The sequence below is a fragment of the Telopea speciosissima genome, chromosome 7 (assembly GCF_018873765.1).
Source record: "Telopea speciosissima isolate NSW1024214 ecotype Mountain lineage chromosome 7, Tspe_v1, whole genome shotgun sequence".
NCBI lineage: Eukaryota > Viridiplantae > Streptophyta > Magnoliopsida > Proteales > Proteaceae > Telopea > Telopea speciosissima.
The window spans coordinates 10,631,754-10,648,448 of record NC_057922.1 but is presented as its reverse complement, the minus strand read 5'-3'; the positions used below and the strand labels follow the sequence as shown (position 1 = coordinate 10,648,448).

The 16,695-nt window shown below is 38.4% G+C and overlaps 2 protein-coding genes across 2 annotated transcripts; one reads left to right on the top strand and one right to left on the bottom strand.

Annotated features, from left to right (window-relative positions):
• Window positions 1–3,024: 3,024 nt before the first annotated feature.
• Window positions 3,025–5,685, top strand: LOC122668215 (receptor-like protein 15). Its single transcript, XM_043864807.1, has 4 exons — window positions 3,025–3,064; window positions 3,157–3,177; window positions 3,288–3,365; window positions 3,497–5,685. Exons 1-4 carry the CDS (start codon window positions 3,025–3,027, stop codon window positions 5,683–5,685), a joined length of 2,328 nt encoding a protein of 775 aa, XP_043720742.1.
• A 2,659-nt stretch (window positions 5,686–8,344) lies between these two features.
• Window positions 8,345–16,695, bottom strand: LOC122669165. Its single transcript, XM_043865852.1, has 3 exons — window positions 16,566–16,695; window positions 10,995–11,360; window positions 8,345–10,915 (listed from the first exon to the last, which is right to left on the bottom strand). The coding sequence occupies exons 2-3, from the start codon at window positions 11,342–11,344 to the stop codon at window positions 8,533–8,535; spliced, it is 2,733 nt and encodes a 910-aa protein (XP_043721787.1). The 5' UTR covers window positions 11,345–11,360; window positions 16,566–16,695; the 3' UTR covers window positions 8,345–8,532.

Genomic DNA, 16,695 nt, shown 5'->3' with positions numbered 1-16,695 from the left:
ACATTAATTTCATGACGTGGGAATCCCTATTGTTTCTTCAAGAATGACCTAAAATAAATCCTACATGGCAAGATTCATTCTTTAGCCTCCGTCCTCTCAGCAAAATTTGAACAGTAGGTGAATCACAAATTTTCAGGCTCCATGTACCAATTCTGCCTCTCTCTCCCAGGGAAAAAAAGAATTTTCCATTGTAAAAGGCCCCATGTTCCAAATGCAAATCTCCCAGGTGCCAAGGTCGCATGCCCACCATGAAAGAGGCCAGAAGGCATTTGATGAGTGAGAGAATACAGACTGCTCGAGGTCGATCCTTGGATTGGAATACAGCTCATCAGGAAGGATCGGCTTGTGCAGTCACAGAGAAAGGAAATGGAAAGAAGTAGTGGCAGGGGTTTTGAGTTGGGGAAAAGAATGAAGTGAGGAAGATGGGTTTTGTTTTTTTGGGGTTTTGAAAAGGGAGTGGGTCGCGGTGATGATGGAATTTTGATTAATGGAAGGAAAAGAGAGATGGGTTTTGAAGTTTAGTGGAGAGATGGATTCGGTTAGGTATGGGGAAGAAGAAGGCGGCGGGAAAGAAAGGGTGGATGAACAGCGGCTGTGAGCTGGTAACTAAAAAAAACAAAATGGGGTTCTGAATGGAGAAGAAAAGAAAAAGATCATATTCTGTTCTTTTTTTTGTTTTTTTTTTTTTATGAAACTTCATTAGGAGGAAGACTTTTGTGACTGTGTCTTAATGTTGATTGATCAATTCATTGGACGTACATATATAGAAGAAAAGAGAGAGAAACTCCAAAACAAGTCAGGTTGACTCCAAGTCAACAAATGCAAATGCAAGGTAATTTCCATTTTGGTATGGAACAACCTTTATAAATAACTAGATTGGGGTTTGAGTTGAAATTAAGGTGCTTAAGCAGTTATCAGTTTTCAAAGTCCGTCCGAGCTCACTTGTTATCTAAAAGTTATGGAGTGCCGGTGGTGGTGGTCGTCGTCGTCTTTGTTGGATAAGTGCTTCGTCGTCTGGGTTTCCTTGTTAGTGTTGTTATTGTTTCAATTTCAATGCTGTTTGGGGTGTGTGGAAGAAGAGAGGGTTGCTCTCTTGGAATTCAAGGCTTAGCTTGACTTGATAGATCCTAAAAATGGTTACGGTTTGCCATCTTGGGTTGATGAGAAAGGAAGTGACTGCTGTGGTTGGGAGCTAGTCAAATGTGATGCTACCACGGGTCGAGTCATCCAACTCTCCCTCTCCTTGATGAGGGAATTCTATAGTACTGGAAATACTTGGTTTCTAAATGTAACCTTGTTTTCTGCCTTTGAAGAACTGCAACACCTCAACTTATCTTATAATTTCTTTACTGGTTGGATCCAGAATGAAGGTATTTTCTTTCCATCCCTCTCTTTTTCTTCTTCTTAGTCCAATTAACTCTTTCTTTATATGATGCATCATAGATTATTTTTGTACAAAAAATTTATTTTTAATAATAATACTTCAAAATCTTTGCAGGCTTTGATAGATTGGTTGGATTGAGAAAGCTGGAGGTCCTAGACCTAGGCTATAATCAATTCAACAATAACATCCTTCCATCTTTGGGTGCCCTCACTTCCCTTAGGATTCTGTCTCTCAGTAACAATGAATTGGACGGATCAGTTCATTTGGAAGGTGTGCCTCGCGGGCTTAATAATTTCTATATATTAATTAGTAGACTGATATGCTTCATTGCATTATTTATTATGGACTAACTAACGAAAAGGATCCATATATGTGACATCGATCGATAGATCCATCTCCAAACAAGAGGAGGATGCATGACATTATTTCCTGATCTTTTCCTTTCTTATTTGGGTGCAGAATTAGCCACTCTGCGTAACTTGCAAACATTGGATCTAAGTTATAATAATCTCAATCCATCCACACAAGTCATCCAAGGTAAGAATGAGTTGGGTGGGACATTTTAGCAGCTTAATTTAGATTATGTACAGTTAATATATTTTTGTTCTGTATTTATAACCAGTGACTTGCCCACCTTACCTATTAACCTTATCTCACAAAATAGTATTGTACTCCTGCAGGCTTCAATAGCTTAGCTGGATTGAAAAACCTGGAGTTACTTAACTTAAATATGAATTTCTTAGACGACAGTATCTTTCCATCCTTGGGTGGACTCACGTCCCTTAGAACTCTGTCCCTTGGTTCTAACAGAACTCTGTCCCTTGGTTCTAACAAGTTTGAAGGATCCTCTCATATGGAAGGTATGTTTGCTTAGGTTAATAATAATAATAGTCTTGATAGTTGCATCTATGTAGCTGTAGGATATATAGTTGTATAATACTAGTCGTATACTTTACTTTTTGTGGGTGCAGAATTAGCTAATCTGCATAACTTGCAATCCTTGTGTTTGAGTGAAAACTCATTGACTGCCTCCTTGCAAACAATCCAAGGTAAGAAATGAATAGGGGGAATATAAAGTTCAGTTTTGTCCTGGACGATGCACTTAATTAAGTTTCCTTATTTGTGATACTGTTTCAATATGGTAAAGGTGCAACTGTGCAAGTGTAAAATGCATTTGAGAATAGCATCTTAGTTAAATAATAAATTCGATAAGACAGATTAGAATGTCCCAAACTAATATTTTCTCTCAGCTTGCAACGATCCATGCAAGAATGAACAAACTAAAAACATCCATCAGTTAATCGACGATTCCACTTAATATACCCTTGCAGGATTCAAAAGATTGGTTGCCTTGAAAAGGTTGGAGGTCTTGGACCTAAGTCACAACTACTTCAACAGCAGTATCTTTCCATCTTTGGGTGCATTAACATCCATTACAACTTTGTCCCTTGCTGACAACAATCTTGAAGGATCTTCTAATATCGGAGGTATATATGTTTGCTCAGTATTTTTCTTTCTTTCTTTCTTTGAAAGGAAGGGTTTATTGCATGGAACACCATCCTATCTGATGATCTCCCAACTCAACACTCCCCCCCCCCCCTCCCCCTCTTTAACGTGAGGTGGGACTTGGTCCCAGGTATATGCTACCAACAGTTGGAGACTCTTACCACCGAACCAAGGGTGCGCCTCACTCTTTTCCAACTTAATGATAATATTAACATTAATACTATTAATATTGTTATCATTATCACTCATTGTCATTATTGATTTAGATTATGATGATTACTATAGGGGTAATGGTTTCCTTATGGTACATATGCGACCCAAGGAAGAAGCATCTAAGTTCTTAATCCATAGTATATTCAGTATATATGTCTGAAATTATTTCCTCTCTTGGGTGCAGAGTTGTTGAATTTGCATAACTTGATATCAGTGAATATAAGTTACAATGCACTTAATGCCTCCTCTCGGACAATTGAAGGTAAGGATGAGTCAGAAAATTAGTTAGCTTTAGCTCAAGTATCTTGTTTTGGACCCGAGAAGAGCTGAAACTTTATGTCTGCAAAATGAAATCTAGTTAGCAGAGATAATTTACTTCATTTACTTTTGCAGCTTTGTGTCAAGTAAAAAGCCTTCAAGAGTTGGATCTTAGTTGGAACAATTTTGAAGGGATGCTTCCTCCATGTCTCCACAATCTAGCGTCCCTTAGGATCTTAGATCTATCCCATAACCAACTCGAAGGAAACATTCCATCCTCTCTTTTGACCAGTTTGACATCACTTGTACACATTTACTTAAGCTATAATGATTTTGAGGGAACATTTACATTCAACACCTTTGCTAACAATTCACAACTTGAGGTGATTGACCTTAGTAGTGGTGGAAACAGATTAGTGGTAGAAACTGAATATCCCCCTTGGGTTCCACCTTTCCAATTGAGAGCACTTTTGTTATCAAACTGCAATCTCAACCAGAAATCAAATGCTTTCCCCAGATTTCTTTCTAACCAATACAAACTAAGAAAAGTTGATCTCAGACATAACAATTTGAGGGGAAAGTTTCCTAGTTGGTTACTTGAGAACAACAAAATGTTAAGAGTTGTAATACTGAAAAAGAACTCACTAACAGGCCATTTTCCCTTACCATCCTACATCCATAGGGATTTAGTTGGTATAGACATTTCAAACAATTTCATCGATGGTCTACTTCAAGAAAACATTGGCCATAGACTTCCGTACTTACAGTACTTGAATCTATCAAAAAATTGTTTTGAGGGTGATATTCCTTCATCGATTGGTCACATGAAACGGTTGTTTATTTTGGATCTGTCTAATAATAATTTTACAGGAGAATTTCCAGAACACATGGCCAGAAGCTGCATCCACATGTCCTATTTAAAACTTTCCTATAATAGATTGCATGGACAATTATTCCCTCCATTTTTCAACTTGACTAGTCTAACTTCATTACATTTGGATAACAACTTATTCTCAGGAGATATCTTAGATGGGTTGTCCAAATGCTCGTATCTGCGAGTGTTGGATATTGGCAACAATGAGATCATAGGAAGAATCCCTAGTTGGATAGGCAACCTTACAAGCTTGGAGATGCTTAACATGCAAAGTAATCTTTTAAAAGGAAACATCCCAATTGAATTCCAGAAACTTGAGGTCTTGAACTTTCTAGACCTTTCTTATAACCAGCTTTCAGGCTCCATACCACCATTGAACTCAACAAGCTTACATCATCTACATTTGCAAGGAAATGGATTCACAGGATCACCACCAATCTCAGTTGTCAACTGCTCAAGCCTATTAACATCGGACATAAGAGATAACAACTTATATGGTTCTATTCCTGATTTCATAGGTGGCCTTACTGATTTGAGAATTCTTTTATTAAGGCAGAATCATTTGCATGGTCTAATACCAGATCACATGTGCCAATTGGCAAGGATAACTATAATGGATCTTTCCCATAACACCCTTTTTGGTTCAATACCCCGATGTTTCAATAACATCACATTTGGGAGGATACAAGGCACATCATCTGTATTTGACCAAGAGAGTCTTGGGTGGTATGAATCTGATGACAATGTTTACCCATACGATGTTGTTGAAGAACTTGGTGAAGCAGAGGAAATAGAATTCATAACAAAAAGTAGGTCTTATACTTACAAGGGTGACATCCTAAATTTTATGTCTGGGTTAGATTTATCTTTCAACAACCTATCAGGTGAGATCCCACAAGAATTAGGAGACCTGAATGAAATTCATGCATTAAACTTGTCATACAATCAGTTGACTGGATCTATCCCCAAATCCTTTTCAAACCTAACTCAAATAGAGAGCTTAGACCTTTCCTATAACCAGCTGATCGAGGAAATCCCTTCAGAATTGACCATACTATACAATTTGGCAGTCTTCACTGTGGCACACAACAATTTATCTGGTAAGACTCCAGAGAGGAAAGCACAATTTGCAACATTTGATATCAACAGTTATGAGGGCAACCCTTTCCTTTGTGGATTGCCTTTGCTAAAAGATTGTTCCCCAAGTGTAGAACCAACCAACACATCAGTAAATGGTGTCAAGAACATTGAGGATGATATCAACATCAGCATTTTCTATGCAAGTTTTACTGCTTCGTATGTCATGTGCTTGTTGGGATTTGCACTTGTTTTCTACATCAACCCTTACTGGCGAAGGACATGGTTTTACTTCATTGACAAATGTATCCATTCATGTCATGGTTTTGTCTCTGATGCTTGGTATAATTTATCTGACCATGTATTTAATTAGCTTCCTCTTTTTGTTTGGACAATCTGGTTTTACTTCTGTTAAGATGTGTTAGGAGATGAGTGTCCCTGTCGTGGAGTAAGTTGAGTCTGAGTTTACTTTCTCTTATGTTAGTTGCCTTTTCAGTTTGTAATTAAGTGTTGTATTCCTACTAGGAATACATTTGTAGTTTGACAGATTAATATAAATAAAAGGCAGACCATGGTGGAAATACACACTGAATTCATCGTGGGTTTAGGTGTATCTCTCCCATTGTTCTGTTTCTCTTCTCTTCTCTCTTCCACTTGCAGGTACTGATTCTAGGTTCTGGGTTTGTTACAACTTCATTGAGAAATGTAGCCATTCATGTCATGATTTTGTCTCTGATGCTTGGTATAATTTATCTGACCATATATGTACTGAGTTAGCTTCCTCTTTTTGTTTGGACAATCTTAATTTGGTTCTTAATTGAATGAATTTCCATCCAATTCATGTAAAAGATACAGAGTGGATGCATTGGTTATTCTTAAATATAATTTATGATGTAATTAAAATTTTTTATCTAATTAAACATTACACTACCTAAAGTTCATGTTGATGGTGTTCCCAAATATTGTTTGGAACAATTTCAGGTCAAAAGCTGTTTAAATTTTCTTATTGCATGACTTATTTTGGCTTCAATTGTTTCTAGGTAAACCTAATAGGAAGTTTTCAAACAAAATTTTATCTTTTAAATTTAATTTATATAAAAAGTTTTCCTTTCATATTGATTTTTTTCCTAGAAACAAATAGCTTTTGGTTCATGCTGTATGAGAAAGGTGATTTTATAATCCAATCATGAGTTCAGAGCAAGAAGGTAAAATTTACTAGAATGATATTTTGGGAGGATAATTGTCGGTTTTTAGCAAAGAGAACTAATAAGTGACGATGAAATCACCGACCACGCATTGGACTGGGTAGAGTTGATCATGTATAAGTCATGTCTCCTAATCATTCACAAAATTCTAGTATACCTGTCGTTGTAATCAACAAACAAATTTCTTCAATGAAAAACCTAGAAATGTTCACAAAATTTGAATTCAATGTAAACTGGGGAAGGCTCTCAAGCTCCGGTTCTACACAGAAACGACCATTTACAGTAAAGGAGAAAAGTTCTGTGTAGGGGAGTGTGTACCATCCACGCCTAGAGGGGGGTGAAATGACTGCCCCACCCTATGAATGGCGGAAATCCTGCCCCATGATGCCAACGTGTGTCCTCTCATTGGCCCTCGTGCATGCATAGAGGCCATGCTCATACACACCGTATGTAAAATATCTATTTCTATAAATATAGTAATCATTGATCGGATTCATGGAGACCTGTCATAACCAAATGTAGATCAAAGCCCCATGCTTTGCTGCCTCATCTGTCAACGAATTCCTAGATCAAAGCTCCAATAAGAATAAATGAGACCCTCAAGGATGGGAAGTCACAGTCCACAAATGGCCAGTTTCAATTTTGCAGTGATAAAATTAGATACACAAAAATGACCTGAGTATAATCAATAGATTTGAAAATTCTCAAATGTCTACTTCAATGCTCCCTGCTCCAGACTACCCAAGCAGGAGTGGATTGTGCATTGGTGTATATGCCATGAATTTTGCTCTCCTCTTGTCTCATGCAACACTCCAAAAATCTAAATAACCCTGGATTTTTTTAACAAACAAATTTGATGGAGAACCAGTCAGAGCATGTTTGGCTGAAGAGCCTTACATTGTATATATAGAATTAAAAAGTCCAATTCAAACTATGAAAACTGGAAATCAGACCAACAGCTATCATGAATAGTACTTACATACCATGCTGAAATTAAAAATCAACCAACAACTAAATTCCTACTTGAATTAAGAAAGAAGTAAACTAATTAACTAACTAAAACTACTAAGAAGCTCATGCAAGCTTGTTGAATCAACCCAGCACAGCCGGCTGCTGCCTTCCTTCCTGTGGCTGTAGTGCAGTCCAGCATACTTATCTACATCAAAGTTTCTGCCTGTAGCTTCATATGAAGCCTTTTTGTATAGCTTTATTTTGGGCTCAACAGGGTCTTTGATTCCTCTTAGTAGACTACAAACTAAAAACAAAAAAACTTAGAAAACCATGGAAACATCTATTATCCTTGAATTTTAATCAGTCCAACTAAAGATCTACATGGTTCACATATATCCAAGTACAAATATGTATCTAAAGAAAGTTTATTCAGTAAACCATGCAATTGAGAATCTTTGATTTGTATTGGCATGTCATTGTAAAAAACTCCGCTTACAAACAAAAACTAATTGAGCCTCAGGATCTGTTTTCTTGCTTGATTCTTAAAAAGAAAATGTTAGAGATGAGAAAATTATTCCAAAAGGCAACAGAAACCAGCAAAATGATTGAAGCAACAGAAAATAAGAAACACACTACTGGATGTGGATGTAGATGCATATTCAACAAAAAGAAGAGTCAAGGCTGCCCTAATTATCCCAGATGTAAACCAGTAAATCAACATTCCTGATCATGTTTGCAAGTAAACTAAACACTGATGGACTTGAATACATGGTCACAATATTTAAGAATGATGTTTTGCAGTTTTGGGACACACTTTGCACCATAAGAAAAAATTCCCATGAATGTGCTAAACTGGTCACAATACCAAAACGAATGTAACATACTGGATTGAGATATAAAATTTAAACAAGACTTAAGTCATTCAATGACCAATTATCATGTTCAAAGACTAATGCACTAATCTAAACCAGATAATCTCAGTATGATACATTATCACCTTTAGAGTGAAAAGCCTTTCTGCACCACACTGAACTACATGCACATTAGGGGACATCTTATTGAACCTAGTATGTTTCTTTGCATGTAGCTCTATTGTGTCCTTCTCCTTTGCACTTGCTACAATGAAGTGACCTTTTCACCGTTTCTTGAGATTTGGTCCGTTTCCTCTTATTAGGTTGGGTTGGGGGACGATGGATGTGAGGAGGATGTACTTGACCTGCATCTGAGGACTCTCTGCTCACAGTCTTGCCAATATCTGGCATTGGGTTTATTGACTCCGAGTACGTTAAGACAAAAGCCTCAGTCATAAAGTATCTTGAGCAATAATCATAGGGACTCCTGGCAGTGCAATTAAAAACAGCAACAGCATGGCAACAAGGCAATCCAATAATTTTCCACCCCTGGCAACTACAATCGCATTGGTCGAGGTTAACAACATGAATACAATCATCGTGAACTTCAAACATGCTATCAGATGAGAATAACACTTTAAGGCCATGTGCTTTTATTTTCTCTTCTTGCAGTCTCTCCTCTTTTGATGGAGTTAGCTTTGTATGCCAGTTGCTTGATTCCACTCGACGTGTAGAGATCAACTCCATCATTTTACAGCTTATGGTGTCAATCTTTTGTATTATTGATAACTCACGCACCTCCTTTATCCAATTATTGAGCAATTCTACCATGTCTAGTTTGATTTGGTTGTACCGTTCACCCTTCAATTGTGAATTTGCCCAATATTCTGGTTCACTCTGCATGACCCAATTATAAGCTTCTGAAGAGACACTTTTTATTTTCTGAGTGTACATTCTGAACCCATCGAGTCTGGATGCATGGGCAGCAGCCAAAAGATTTCCAGCCAAAGAACACCTCCCATCCCCATGATATGGACCCTTCAAGTTTTTCTTGAATTTCTCTATGAGGTAATGGATACAGTACCCATGGTGGGCATTCTCAAATACTTCATGCACAGATTTCCTCAGTCCCTTGTCTTTGTCTGAAACAAAGGTAATGGTTCTAGATGTTAAAACAACAGGCTTCAGTTGCTCCAAAAACCAGTGCCAATTATCATCATTCTCCACATCCACTACAGCAAAAGCAACTGGAAATGCTCCATCATTCCCATCTACAGCAGTTGCAGCCAATAGTATCTCCCGGTATTTTGATTTTAGAGAGGTAGAATCAAGGAAAATGAGGGGACGACAACCATTCTGGAAGCCGTAGTGTGAGGCATAAAAAGAGACAAAAAGGCGTTGGAAACTTAAGTCATCCTTAGTGTTAACACTTGCAAAACTGCCTGGGTTAGTCTCCACCAACTTCTCACAAAACTGAGGCAACTGATTATATGCCTCCTTGGATGAACCCTGAAGTTCCACCCTGGCACTCTCCATTCCACGCCATACCTGTGAATAATGTAATTCAATCCCAAACTCTCGACAGATGTCATTTGCAATCACCCTGGGCTTGTAATATGGGGTGTCACGCAACCTGTCCTTTATTACACTTGACAACCAATTCTTTGTTGATTGAGAAAATTTACCAACAATCCCTTCACATGTATGTGACTTGTTCATCTTCTTTATCATAAAGGATCCTGAACTTGGCATCCATGATGCATGTATCCGCCAAGAGCAGCCTTCAGCCCTACATATGGCAGTTGCACGGTCAGTGTCATTCTTTTTCATTTTATATGCAAAGTGATGTGCAAGAGAATATTTCCGCAGCACATCACGAAATTCATGGACACTCTTAAATTGCTGGCCCTCTCCCTTGATACCCTTCTTCCATGATGCAATAATTCTTTTCAGCCAAGCATCATCAGCAACAACATCATTAGTGGGATTATTGATGACACTTATTGAGGCTTCAGTGTGTCTTTGCCTCTCATCATCAACAGCATCAACACTAGCGGGATTTCTGGTATCATTTTCCTGAGATGCAATGTTCCTTTCCTGCCCAACTTTATCAGCAACAGCAACAATAGTCAGACCCTTGGTACCAAATGTCCAGGATGCGGTGTGTTTCTGTGGCTGGACATTGTTGAAAGTGGCACCAGCAGCAGGAATGGTAGGGATAGAAGTGATTCCAGTGGAGCTGGGGATAGTTGCATCAGTAGCAACATCAAGGCTTCTGTCAGTAGTGCAATCAGGGACAGGGTTAGAGGCTGCAGTGGTGGTAGCAGGGACAGAGGTTGCAGTAGTTACTCTAGCATCAGTTGGTGTAACAATGACAGGAGCAGCAATAGTGGGGGCATTGAGAGAAGGGGCAGCAACAGTGACTGAGGTAGCAGCAGAAGCAACTGCAAGGGTGGCTCTAGCGTCAGTTGGGGGACTATTTGTGGCATTCATAACAGCAGTAGTTATAACAGGGGTAGCATCAACTAGTGTAGCAGCAGCAGGAGTAGAGGCAGCAATATGATTGATAGACTCAGATACCATTACCCTGTTTCCCCTGCAAGTGCAAGTGTGTAATGTAATTTTCTGCAGAAAACAAACCATGCATGTAAAGATGGAGCACCTTTGGCAAATACCTGCTGGCATGCATGTTCAATACATCATGTGAAACACGTTCTTTTCCAGAAATAAAAACATCTGCCGTTACAGAGTTGCCATGGAAATCAATCATTCTTTTTAGGTCTTTGTCATTTGACACAGTGATAAGGGTGCGTTTGTTGCTTGGGAGAAAGTACTTCATGGACATAGTTTTGATGTCAAAGTTCCACATCTCAGCTAACTCTAACTTGAGATCATCAAAGCTGGTACTGTGGTGGACATCAACTGCATGTGCCTCTCCTCCACCAGTGTATTGCAAGGACCCATCATTGTTTGACACAAACTCACCACCTGACTGACAAATTAATATAAGCTTCCCCCTTGCCATGTCTTTGTGCAAAAACCTGCAGCCAAACTGAAGGATATCAAAGGGAGGATTTCAAAATTTCAGTTGGGAAAAACAATTCTCCAGTATTTTCTAAACCCCAAATTCCAATTCAAAAATACTGAACATCTATGAAAGGCAATGTCAGGAGTTGTAGTCATGCATAATATGTAAAAGAAATGGTAAATTAATGTAAAAATCAACATTTTATGCTCAAATTCAAATGCACATAAGTAATGCAAAAGCAATGCCAGCTTGCAATATCATACCACATATTGCAGGATAATAGCTGATAGAAGGAAACGTGGTGACATCACGGTACTCATCTAAATTTTCAAGCCATTATCTTTACAATGCATCTAGACCACCATGGTTATCTATCCATATCATCATCATCATCATTGCCATTGCAATTGCGAGTACAAACTATAAACTAATCATCAAGAGAAAACAAATCATGTGTGTTTGTTGTTGGTTAATGATCCTATGCTTCAAACAATTAAAACAAAGTCTGTTTCCACCATTCGGTACTTGTTCCAAGAAGATCAAGTGTCTCCCTCTTAATTTAGTGCTCATTTCTCGTAGTTGTTATATTGACAACCTAAAATATTCTGTCAATACTTCTAGCCAATACTACAGGTTATTTAATGGAGCATTTCAATATTTAGGCAGTCGACACTGAAGAATATCTTATTATTTCCTCATAGAAATTAGATGACATATTGGACTTAAAAGGGCATACCAAGTGCACGAGGCTCCTGCCACTTGGGGGTCTGGGGAGGGTCAAAATGTACGCAGCCTTACACCTGCTTTTGCAGAGAGGCTGTTTCCAGACTCGAACCCTCGACCACTTGGTCACAATGGAGCAACCTTACCGTTGGACTTAATACACGAAATTGTATTTGCTGGGGGAAAAAGATGAAGGCTTACAAGAGAAACACAACATTTGCAGTTAAAAGTCATAACGCTGGTTGAGTTCTATGACCATTTACACATTGTTCCGATCAACAACCTGGAATATTTACCAATACATGTATGATTCACTATCTAATCTTATGTCTGTGGGTCCGCACACACGTGATAGGTGGGGGCTAAGGCTAATTTACAAGAACATCGAAATAAAAGGGATAACTGTGTTATGGGAACTACCAGGAAGGACCCACAGGTGACAACATGAGGGGAAGTGAAATTAGATGGTTCAGTCACAACCAAGACCAATAATATTGCACTATTGACTTGGAGTTATAGGGTGCAAGTTGAGTATGCTAAAAGAATAAGAGAATGCCATAAAGGGGAGTGGAGAGACTGGCAAAAAATTACTTAGATTGAATTAGTGAGGGAAGAACTGAGTTCTTATGATACTGTGGATTATATGACCCTAGATTGTCACAATAAGCCTTAGTTGAGATGAATTGAGAACAGTAGATTTCTGAGTTGAGAGTAGTGGTTCTTTTCTGGAGCCGCATTTGGCTGTGGGTTGCCACAAATTCACATTGCATTTGATCACCAGCAACTGAATCTGCATTGGCACAGGTGTGGATCTCTCTCCCTCATCTTCCTTTGAATTTCTTTAATGAATCATGCCTCAGATCTATTGTAGGAGTCTTTGAAATCGATACATCTCGAATCAAACTTATTTTGTTGGTAGAGCGCAAAATTATGTTATTTTAAGTTTGTACGGTACAAAGTGAAAATACTCCTTTTTATATATATAAATATATATTAGTGATGGACATTTATGACTCCCATTTTCGGTGCAGACCTCATGCACTTAGATGTTACAGAAAACCAAAATGAAATTGTTTTATTCCAGGAGAAAGACAAACATAGTTTTATAATTGGACCAGACTCTGAGCAGGAAAGGGTTCCAATCTTTTAGTTTCATTAGTGGTTCCACCAACTTCATAAAAATAAATAATTTTTTTTAAAAAAAATTCGGTGGTTCGATGAATGCTGGGAATCTAGCCCAAGTTACCCGGAAAACAAGAAAGGTGGCCATTATGATAAACCCAATTTGACTGGCCACAGTCTGTTCTCAAAACTGTGCAACCAAGCATAGCTTGATTCTTTCACCTTCTTTTTTTTTTTTTTAATCTCATTACTAATAAATATAAGTAATAAGACTTTTTAAGCAACATATCATGTAATACATAGATCTGACAAAAAGTAAATAAGACTTTTTAAGCAACATATCATGTAATACATAGATCTGACAAAAAGTCAATAAATATAGTGAATGGTAATCATCCAAAAAATTTGAGAATAGCAATTAGATATAAAGGTGGTAATGTAAGATTAGAACCAGAATAGATCTAATCCCAAGCAGGATCAAATAGAAAAACCCTCCAATAAACAATAAATCATATGAGGGAACCAAGAGAACATAGGGAACTCAAACAAGGGAACAATTTCCTTGGTTGAAGTAGCAAATAAAAAATCCACAAATTTGTAACCTGTAGAAGCAGCAATGATCTTGATGTGGCAATCAGTTGAAAGAAATCCCAGCAGCTTGTAGCACTCTTGAGATCAATTTGAACAAAATTAAGGTTTGGATTCAGGAACCGATGGAAGGGGATGGGGGAGGGGACAGGGTATCTCACCCTAGGCCTCTCACCTATCCTATCTCAGGATTTCAACATTGCAAAAGCAACTTTTCTATTCATTCAAATTCGGGTTCAATGCTGGCCTCCCTTACAAACTTATATAGAAGACTTAAAAATAGACTTAGACACTAAAAAGGAAAAAGGTCTAACTCTATCCTTAACTAATAAGGAAACCTAAATTGACTAGGAAAGTGAAATAATAAAGGAAATAGACTCAAAACAGGACTCTAACTAAACTAATGAAGTAAATCCCGTATTCTTACTTTCTAACCATATTTTAGGCTCATTAAATTGGTCGATTACAAAGTAAACGCATGGGATTAAAGTCCCAATACAAATATGTGTTAAGAGTTTATGTAATAAGGGTAGTTTGGCCACTAGTTTAGTATCTTATTGCCTTATGTTGTAATTTTACTTTTTTACCTTTTACCTCCCTAGGGAGGTGTATGGAATTCTCACTTCATGTTAGTAAATCAAATAGGGGAAAGGAATCTTCTCTCCCTAACTTTCGTCTGTACATCTCCTTCTCTCTTCTTTTCCTCTCTTCTCTTCTCCTCATCTTCTCTTCTCTTCTCACCTCCTACCTTCTCCTCTCCTCTCCTCTCTTGAATCGATCCTTACACCATTTCCAACTTGGTATCGGAACGTGGTTTGAGAGTCGACCAAACATTCACATCCCTTACACCTCTCATTGGAACCCTAAAAAAGTAGAGGGTTCCAATAGAGGCTATACCATGTAAACAAACACATCTAGAAGATCCTACTTGAGTTTGAATCACTTACGCTGCAATCTTACATTACCGAGAAGGCATAATGGAAGAAGTTTCAAGGTTGTGAAGGCTATTCGAAGAAGCAAGAAGCTCCTTGGTCACGACCGCCAGCCTATTCTCTCTCTTCTGGTTTCTCCTCCATCGAGCAATACTTGGGAATGGGGCTGGGCTTGCTAGAATCGCCCACGGGGTGGCTTTCAGAGGTGAGTTGGTGGAGCACAACTCATCCTCCTCCAAGCTGCCAGATTTTTTTTTTCGCCCTATTTTTTGCTCGAAATGCTGTGTATGGTGAGTTTGATTGCTATTGGTTGGTGACTTGCATCATTTGGGACTTATATGTTGCCATGGAATGAAGCCAAATTGTGAAGGGTGTATGTGAGTTGGTTTTCTTCAAGTTTTTTATGGTTAACTACTTGCTGGAATTTATTTTTTTTGAGTTTTGGGAGTGTTATGACTCCTACTCTATCTATTCTGGTAAGGAAAAGGTTTGGATCGTTGATGGTTCTCTTTCTTCTATTTCTGGTATGGGTAGCGTTTGTGTTACTTCTTCTATTTCCCTTGACTCCGTACTTCATGTTCCTAAGTTTAACACTAACCTCTTATCTGTGAGTCACCTACCAAATCCTTGAATTGTTGTGTCACATTTTTTCCATCTCATTGTCACACTTGAATACCTCGGCATCGCCTTGTGGTCTTGTGATAGCACACCTTATATTATACTAGTTTTTTGACATTTCAAGAGTTTACGTTGATTCATGTTCATTGTTTTGTTTTTTATGAATATTCTAATATTTTATATTATGCTTTGTGTATTATATGTTGGTTTTCTCATATTAAGTCTTTAATAGCATAATTATGTCATATTGCATTGATATGGCTTCTATGTTGCATACAAGCATTTATTATATAAAACTAAAATTGCTATATAACATATATTGCATGCTGTAGGCGCCCCTCCAAAGCCTTGGGTCTCCTTGACAACTATGGACTTCAAAAAGGGCCGTACCCAGTCCACAAGGCTCCCGCATTTCACAAGGTCTGGGAAAGGTAGATGGTAGGCAGCCTTACCCCCTCCACGGAGAGGCTGATTCCTAAGACTCGAACCCACGCCTCTGCGCTGGTGGTAATGAGACCTTGACGACTATGGACTTCACTACTTCTAAATAACCAAATTCCAAGTTCTGGTTGCAGCAATGAAATATTTAGCTCCAACCCTCAAATTCCCAAATTCGGGTTTACATGGTTCGGTTATGTATGTCCCGGTCCAACCAGACCCCCTGTATCCATTAGCAACCCTAGTTTATTGCAATCAACCAACAAAAAAAGCCCTGATTGAAAATTCAGTTAACCAAAAGAGCTCCAGGTCTAGGGCTCTAGGGCAAGGTAGCATAAGTTCATCGCCCACACTTCAAAACTCAGCATTTACACCAGTAAATCACCATGTGATGTCCGAGCAAAGGAACCCTAGAATTAAGTCAATCAGATCAAGTAACTCTGATTCGATTGTTGTTGTTGTCGAAGAAAGCACTTCAGCTGTTCGACAACAAGTCAACAACAGCCCCAACTTGTGCAGCTTTGATCACCTGATCAGTTAGAGATATTCTTGGCGAGGCCAAGACAATCGGACGGTCTACACACACCTATATGGGTCCCAGGTCCATGACAACTACACCCCCAACATCATCTATACATGATTCCATGTTATCAATTACTGTAATGGAATCGTTTACGAACCAGAAGATCAAGAATACATTTTATTGAGCCAGAAGAACAGTAAAGGAAGCAATTTAAAAGAGAGACTGAAAACCCTAATGAACGAAAGGACTAAAAGGAGAGAAATGAAGCGCTTACCGGAGTCGACGACCCAGGGATGTTCCAGCGGACAGAAATCCTTGGGTTGGGGGCTTTTCGAAATTAGGGCAGAAAGGAGATAGGAATGGGAGAAAAAGAAGAAGGACTTGTTAGAAAATTATGTGGGGCT